Source organism: Chinchilla lanigera, unplaced genomic scaffold, assembly GCF_000276665.1.
Source record: "Chinchilla lanigera isolate Chin_1 unplaced genomic scaffold, ChiLan1.0 scaffold00046, whole genome shotgun sequence".
Lineage (NCBI taxonomy): Eukaryota > Metazoa > Chordata > Mammalia > Rodentia > Chinchillidae > Chinchilla > Chinchilla lanigera.
Genome location: NW_004955447.1, coordinates 17,395,887 through 17,404,628, shown reverse-complemented (window position 1 = coordinate 17,404,628; position 8,742 = coordinate 17,395,887). Strand labels below are relative to the sequence as shown.

The following is an 8,742-nucleotide window of genomic DNA, read 5'->3' as shown; positions in this document are numbered from 1 at the left end:
CTCTGCCTCCTGTCCATCCTCAGGCGAGGCACTTTCCTCCCCTCCACACCCTCCAGCCTCATGTTCTGCTTACCACGAAACAACCTCACCAAGCGGCAATGGACAGAAACTGCTAAAACTATGGGCCAGAATAATCTCTCCTCCCTGAAGGTGATTTTCCCAGGAATTCTGTCACAGTGCTGGAAAGCTAGCACAGTCTCAAAGCAGCAGCTTTATCTCTCCTCTAAAGAAACATGCAGGATTTCCGCATTGGTCAGATAGAATCAGCATGACCTCTTATACAACGCACATTCTCTGGCATTGGGATGTTTGCATTTGAAATCCAGTTCTACTGTTATCAAAAGTATGACCTTAGGAAATGTATTTAATTCTTATCTAAATAATGGAATGTATTAATGCCTCCTATCTCACAAAATTACTACAGTGACCAAATAAAATAACGTGTGTAAAGAGGTAAAAGACCTGACACCTTGCAGTACTCAAAAAAAAAAGTTATTTCCACCATATGTATCATCCTTAAAGCTCCTTAAAGCTCTCACGTATAGTTACCTAACACACTAAATCTCACGACTGTGTTTTCATGTTATCACTCTAATGTTTTCCCTCCTAGGTTCATCTACATTCTTTTCCTTTCAATATTCTGTTTTATTTCAACCAGATAGTTTTATTTTTATACCCAAAACTGAGTAAGAATTTGAGCTATATGAATCTCAGCAGAAAAAAATTTTCCCATACTAAAATGTACTCATATTTAGTGGTACATACTAATGAGCAGACATGAGAAAAATCTTATTAGAGAAATAAATTCTTGTAAATTTCCAGAAATAAATTCTACCTATTAACCAGCTTCAATATCCATATTTAAATATTTTCATCTTTAAATTATTTAATATTTTTTTAGAAACAAAAAGCCCAATCTCTTTTCTAAAATCAAATCATTAGTTATGTGGTTCTCTTACTTTTTAATCAAAAGCAAAAAAAAGCCATTTAAAACAAATTGTGTTGCAGACATATGCTTCTAATACCAAAGACAAAGCTGAATGCAAAACAAAATGACAGTGAGAAAAATGAACTATGTTTTTCTGGAAAAGAAGCAAAGACACTCATATGACTGGAGAACTTGGAGGCCACTCTTAAAAGTGAGCGCTGGGCCAGAGCAAATCCGTATGTGCAACTGGTTTCCAGTACCCCAGTTCATTCCTAATGCAAAGCCAACTGAAGCACTTTTATGTAGCAGAAGAAGGGTGGGGAGAGGGAGTCGCGGGGACTAGAATTAAGGGACGAGGTCCAGATCGATTCCACTAGCTGCAGATTAAAAAGAACTAAATATGAGCACTCTCTGTAAGCTAGAGCTGTCTGAGTTCCCAAACGGAGTTCAAGGAAAGTGGCCATCACCGAGCCCCACGGCAGTGCGTACAGCTTCCTCGCTGCGCTCTGCACACGTCATGAGTGCTTTTTAGACTCTGACCTACACGCATGTCAGCTCGGTTTGCCCACAGCTCCGACAGCTTAACCAGGCTTCCTCAGAGCCTGCGGCCACCCGGAGGGGTGAAGCGGCTGGGCTTACCCATGCTCATCTTGATTGGCAGGTTTTCTCTGCTTGCTGCTTCCACTAGGTGTCTCCGAACCTCCATCACTGCCTCTTTGTGCTTGGTGTTCAGCAGGGCTTCCCACAGGGCTCTGGCCGCCGAGTCACTGCCGCAGAACCACAGAAAGAGCTTTAGAATAGTCTTTACGGGAGAGTGAAAGGGTTCAAGGAGAAAACTGTAAATATCCTTTTTGAGCATTAATACAGTCTTTCCTCCTGATAGACTTGAAGTAGCAGGATTCAATAAAGAATATCTAGTTCATTTACTTGGCACAATATTGAAAAATTAAGGAGACAATAAAATCAAGGCAAAAAAGGTTATATTGTGCTACTTTATGTGGGGAAAAACTATATGATAAAATTTTTTTAAGACTTTCACTTAATAGCACTTTAGAGTACAATTTAACATTGCTAGGATAACAAATGCTATAAAGGAAAAATTAAACATATGCCTAAAATTACTTTATCAGAGCATACAAACAAAATATATCAATTTGACATAATATATTTATCTGAGAAACACAAAATAATCAGCAATGAGAATTCCCGTTTAAAAAATTTCTCAACAGACTTCCTAATTAGTAGGCTTTCTGACTGAATGAAAGCCAGGGCTTGCACTAAGCAACCATGGCCTGAAGTATTCCACTTTGGACCTTAGACTGGAAGGATGGAACTTATAGAAGCCTTTACAATTCATCATTGATAACAGTCCCACAGCACTGCATTACGCAGGGTCTCATCCGGGCTCGCTCTTCCAATAGCTCTCTGTCTCACCCAAAGTGACTCGACCACACTATAAAGGAGTACAGTGTTCCTTCCGGAAGATCTCTGCCATGGAGCCAAGTACACACATTTGTAGTAACATTTTCAAAACCGAACATAAAGAAACAAAGATGACCTCTGTCTCTTTCTAAGGACTTCTTCCTCTTCCTAAAGCCCCACTAACTCTCCTAATAGTCAACAGGCAATAATTTGAAAATGAATGCAGCTTTAACATTTAGCTTGGAAGTTATATCTATTAAGATATTAATTTAGCTTTAAAATTATACCTAATAAGATGCACTTTTCAAGTCTGAATTTGACCTAGAATAATGGAATTTTGTATTTTGGCACTGAGTTTAATATCTGGCACCCAATAATCTTTCATTAAATAGTAGTAGTTTTCATTACTATCTATTTTCTGTAGTAAACTACCACTGTTCAACATCTGATCAAAACAGCCATCACCGTACCTCTTACAACAGCTAATCTTGGTTGTCAACTCAACTGGAGCGAGAGATGACTGGAAAATTGGTAGGCACCCTGAGGGTATGCCTGCGAGGATGTTCCCAGAGACAGTTTCATGCGGGGCAGCCAGCTGACGGGGAGACCCACCCTGAGTGTGCCTGGCTCTGACGGAAGAAAACGTGAAAGAAGGGAACACACACACGCTTGATTCTTCTTCAGCAAGTGCGTTTTCCTGCCGCTGCTATCATCCACTGACCTCACACTCTAGCTTCTTTAAGCCCTTGAAGGCGTTCACACCAGTAACTCTCCAGGGAGCTTCCAGGCCGTCAGCCTCGGACTGGGGCTGCATATTGGTCCTGCTTGTTCTGAGACTTCAGCTTCTTGACATGAGCAGCTACTGGTTTTCCTGCCCCTCTAACTTGCAGACAGACACTGTGGGACTGTCCAGCCCCTGATCATGTGAACCAATCTAATCAATCCTCTCTTACATATGGTACACATATTTACTGGTTGTTTTGCTCCAGAACACCCTGGTTTGCACAATTATTGCATCTATTACTTAAGTTTATGTGAACAGGTCAACTACTACATAAGCCAGCGTTGGCAAAGCTATGTCCCATGTGTTACTTGTCTTTAAGACCAACGATGTCGACGTACGAGTTATTTTTCCTAAACTAAAAGCTCAGTATTCAGGTGTAATTGCAGCGGTGGCGCTTTGTGATAAATAAGTGGGTTCTGGGTATAGTTTAGGAGCTGACCTCTAAAAGGTCTGCTACCACTGACAGTGCCAAGCTCTACGGCTGGCTGGAATATAGACGAAAATAAGCTTCTAATGACTCCGGATCTGGAAGAAGAGGCAGCCATGAAAGCAAAGAAATCACAAAGTGTCATGTGATAAAAGCTATGACCACTGATTGCATAGGTTTCTATGCAACTTCAAAGCTGTCTGGTTGGACAGGGACTGAGCAAAAGACTCCTACTGGGAATGACGAACAATGAGAAAGGAACATGAGCTCCAGGAGCAGCCAAAGGAAAAAGCTGTAAGTCAATCTAGGCAGGAAAGTGGAACAGAAAGGCTTCAAGAAGACATAACATCTCAGCCACAAAACAGGAGGAAAAAGACATTTTAGAATGTGCAAAGTCCTTGATATGTGACACCTCGGACCCTTACGCTCCCTGCTAAGATACAGGAGCGGGGCAGTAGAAGGCGGCCAAGGAAAGCACAGGAGACACACTGTGGAGGCCCTGCATCCTTTACCAGGCCTCAGACTTTACTCTGAAAGGAAAGGAGGCCAAAGAGTTTGTAATTGACTTCACAGCTTGAGAAGAGCCGCGTAACGCAGCATTTATGAACACTGTCTTTATCAAAATTCAAAAGTAGTATCAACACGGCCTCCGGGGTAGAACATCACAAATCTCTTCCTTCCCATGAGACTATGTATCTCACTAACATACTGTGTCTCCAAGATGGGAGAGGATGTTAAGTAATGCCACAGGGTTTTCAGAAAAACAATTTCTCTACAGCCCAGCAGGTAACAGAGAACCACTGAAGAATTCTGAGCAGGAAGTTACACTTCCAGTTTATCAAACTTATGGTCTCCAGAGCACAGGGATTTCTCAGTGTCAACACTGAGCCTCCAGAGTAGAACATCACTCACCTCTTCCTTTCCATGAGAATATGTATCTCACTCAGACAGTGCGTCTCCAGGATGAAAAAGGGGCTAGGCAATGCTGTATGGTACTTGCCCTGTTATATTAGTGCAGTAACTAAACTGTGAGGTCAAAAGTCAGATCAGGGTTCAAACTGAAGCCACTCTCCCCTTCACCCACTTCAAATATACGGCCTTCTAGATCATCCTCACACGCACAAGGACCTCTTTCCCCCTCGCCAGGAACATTCTTCTTACAAACTCCCCACCCCAAGGTATCTGCAGAAATGTGACTTATCAAAGAGGACCCATTACCCTGTATACAGAGGTGAAGCCCGCCCCAGGCCCCTGTCCTACACCCCCCACCTGCTTACTTGCCTTTACCGTCCAGCACAGTGCTCATCATCACCGGACTTCATGTTTCCATTGTTTGCTTATGGGGTTTGTGGTGTAGGGCTGGGGATATATCTCAGAGGCACAAGCGCCTGCCTGGCATGTGCAAGGTCCTGAGTTTGATTCCCAGCACCAAAAAAAAAAAAAAGAGAGAGAGAGAGAATTGAACGTATAAATATGTCCGAAGTACCTAGAATGATGCTGGGACCACAAGTATTTGATAAACTCAGCAGTGGCAAGAACAGCAGCAACAGTACTAAAAAAAGATCAAAGGCCAGATTTTCTTGTAAGATACAGAGGGAAATCTACTTTAGAAATACTCCTTCCTACCTGCTAGCATATGTACGTACACTGCACTGCCAGCAGCTTCATTTGCTAATATGAAAAGTCAAAGTAGGTAATACAGAATGCATGCTATGCCCTAAAACCTCCAAATGAAACTGATAAAGAATTTTTATTTTTCAGAAATAAAATAAGGCACTTACCTTGAATTACTCGGAAACTGACAGCTGTAGGAAGTTAGTTTTTCTTATGCAGGTTTTTCAGAGCCAGCTTCTTTGTTGATGTTTTTGTTTTTCGAGATAGGGTCTTGCTATGTAGTTCAAGCTGGCCTTGAACTCATAGCAGTCCTCCTGCCTCAGCCTCCCAAGCACTAGTGCCAACAACACCCAGCCCTAAGTGCCAGCTTCTTACGTCTCTAATCTGATTTTACTGAAAACCCAAAGGCTGCACACAGGGCATTTTAAAAGTATAACTGTTACTTTACAGAGGAGCTGTATCTGAGGAGCTCAGATTCTGCAGTTATTTCCAGGCTGATTACCTGCTATGTAACTCTTAGGTCAGAAGTGAACAGTAGAGGTAATATAAAATTAATAACCTTTACATCTTCAGTAGGAATCTATCCAACCCAACACAGACATGATGAAAGCTACTTTAAGTTTTTGAAAGCACCTAAAGGAGTTTTATAATATGCCTGAGAAAAACAGTTCAGCTTCACATGACCCAAACTGTTACTAGCTCCTATGTACACCTAATCTAAGCCTTTTGTGTTCTATTGGAACTCACTTCATCTTGCTTAGGTGCTTCTCCTAAATTTAGGAACATCTGGTCAACATCTTTATAATTAGGCCTGCCCAAAAACAGCTTCTTTCTTTTTTTGTAACTAAATTATGAAAGAGGCAAATAAAATATTAAGATATATTTTCAAATACCATTACTACGTTCTATTTTAAAAGCATTTCAGAATTTACAAAACATCTTGCATCTTATTTGATCCTCACCCTTAGCTCACGAGAAGCTAAGCCGTTATCAAAACCAATGTAAGGAGCCTCAGAGGAAGAGACTGACTTAAATACACTCAGCTCATAAGTGAGAAAACCAGACATGTGCCAAGATAACAGGCTTCAACGTCCAGTAACCTCGTGGTATAACATGCCCTGCTTGGTGGTAATCACATCATTCAACAGAATCAATGCTGCAGAGCATTGATTATTTTCAACTTGTGACGTTGGTTTTTCTTTCTAACCCTAATGTCAACTATTCTCCCTTTAAATTCACATATGGACCCATATAGGACAGATTAAGATAAAAATAAAGAGTGAAGTCGATCTACACATCAAGTAGCCCAAGCTTTCTCAGGATTTTGCATGCTTTTTGTTTTAAATAATATCATACTATTTCCCTTTAGTCACCAATAACCAATGGCAATCACTTTGTTACATAATACTAATCATTTCCTACTTTTATTCAGCTTTCTTTTTTCTATTTTTTGTTTGTTTGTTTTTTGTCTTTTTGAGACAGGGTCTCACTATGCAGTTCAGGCTGGCCTTGAACTCACTTTGTAGCCCAGGCTGGTCTCCAACTCCCTATGATCCTCCTGCCTCAGCCTCCCGAGTGCTGGGATTACGTGCGTGCACCACCACATCTGGCTTTTTTTTAACCTCTTTTTTTTGTTTTTTTTTTTTGTTTGTTTGTTTTGTTTTGTTTCAGCTCTATTTAAAATGTTCTCTCCAAAAATCTTTGCTGAATTTTCAAACATTGTACATATATTTGATTTATGTAACTGAAAATGTAAGAAACTAAGTTCTAAATTGCCCAAAGGTATTATTTCCAATCTGAAAAAAGAGAAGAAAAAATACCCTCTAGTTATTTTATGACTTATAACACTGAAATAAAATGAAATTGCTTGCCTAATATCTCATTATTGATGAAAAATTTTTGGTCAACTATGATGACATACACCTGTAATCCTAGCTATGAGGAAGCTGAGGCAGGAGAATTGCAAGTCTGAGGACAATGTAGGCAAGGTAACAAGACCCTGTCTCAAAAATTAAATAAAATTAAATTAAAAGGGCTGGAAATGTAGCTCAGCGATACAGCACCCCTAAGTTTAATCCCTAGTACTTATAAAAAATTAAAAAGAGATTTAGAGCTCAAGTTTACCCCCTGGAAGTGCTGATGAGCTGATTTTATAACACTGGGCAATTCAGTTATCTTCCTAAGTTCCACTTAAAGGTATGATTTATATTATTATTTTCACTTATTTACTGTATTAAAATTTTTTCACAAATCTAGTGACAGTAATAAAAAGAATTAATAAAAGGATATTTTCAACAGCTTTTAGAATATAAATTAAACAATTTTCTACTTCCTCTCTGTTTTAAGTCATATTTTCCAAAACAAACTTAATTCACTGTAGCTACTAGAACATAATTTTATTTATTACAGTGGATTCTTTAATGTAATTCTGTAATTCTCTTAATGTTCTTCAATAAAAGAACACTTCTTTTATGAAAACTTATCTTATTATACTAAATATAGCATTGTCAATAACTATACAAAATGCCAAATACGTACTAAATGTATGTACTCTTGTGATAAACTGAGTATCCTGTATCTTTAAGAACAAAACTATTTTGACAAATTACCATGTTTAAAGACCAAAAACCAGTAACATAGACATAACTAGAACCTGCTAGAAATGGCTTTCTCAAGTCTCTGAAGGGACTTCTACACAGAAGACATGGTCCTCTTAATTCATTCCTGGCTCTTTATTCACCAGAATTACTTAGCTCTTAATGAAATCTTAGAAGCTGCTTTGGTTTGGCATGTTTGTCAAATACAGTCCCCTAGGAACAAACAGGAAATACTTACTCATCACCAAATAAAATACAAAAAGACAGCACTAATTTTTAAAAGGTGGGTGAGTGTTGGATCATGGTGCTACTTCAATCAAGTGGAAGGCACGCACTTAAGAGGCTGAGGACGAGCTCTGAACGCGCCCCGTGATCGCGTGACTAAACTCAGAAATGGCTTTCCATGGCATGCACGGGAAGCTAAGCTTACTCAGAGGATCTGCAATAACAGTCATACTATTCAAACACAAATACAGTAACAAAAAACCAAATCTTTTCAAATAATTTTAAACAGAGAGCAAGCTGAGTCACCGTTTTCCCCAGCAAGGAGTAATGGCTTCCATCAGTGGGAGCTTAGTAAGCTCCAAAGGTAAATTTCCTTCAACAGCCATCTTTCCTCTTGACTACTTTTCTGAACAATCACTCCATCTTTAAGAACGTATCCATTACCTTTCAGCTCAAGAGAAGTCAAATCAGTTAACTGCAAATTGTGTGAAACAGACCCTTGGCACTGGAAAAGTCTTTCCTCAGTCTTTCTTTGAAAAGCGTAAGCAGCTCCTATGGGCCAGGCTTTTAGGGAGCAGCGGGAACTGCAGGCTGAGTAGCCTGCGCTAGCACCCGACAGGAAGCTAGCACTGCGCCTGATCCTGCAGGGCGGTGAGACAGGCGCCAGCCAGAGGACAGCACCCACCCCGGTCTAAGCGGACGGAGGTCAGAGAGCGGCTCAGGGTGTGCCCTGAGTGCCGAAAAC

At 40.2% G+C, this 8,742-nt stretch overlaps 1 protein-coding gene across 4 annotated transcripts in view; it reads right to left on the bottom strand.

Annotated features, from left to right (window-relative positions):
• Scfd2 (sec1 family domain containing 2) overlaps positions 1-8,742 on the bottom strand; it is a 406,746-nt gene that overhangs the window by 344,107 nt on the left and 53,897 nt on the right. For all 4 annotated transcript variants that reach the window (XR_001235725.1, XM_005392914.2, XM_013518524.1 and 1 more), the window contains exon 3: positions 1,568-1,695. Coding sequence is in view for 3 of the 4 variants with exons in the window: in XM_005392914.2 (XP_005392971.1) it covers positions 1,568-1,695 (128 nt within the window). In the remaining variant the exon portion in view is untranslated. The remainder of the gene's footprint in view (positions 1-1,567; positions 1,696-8,742) is intronic.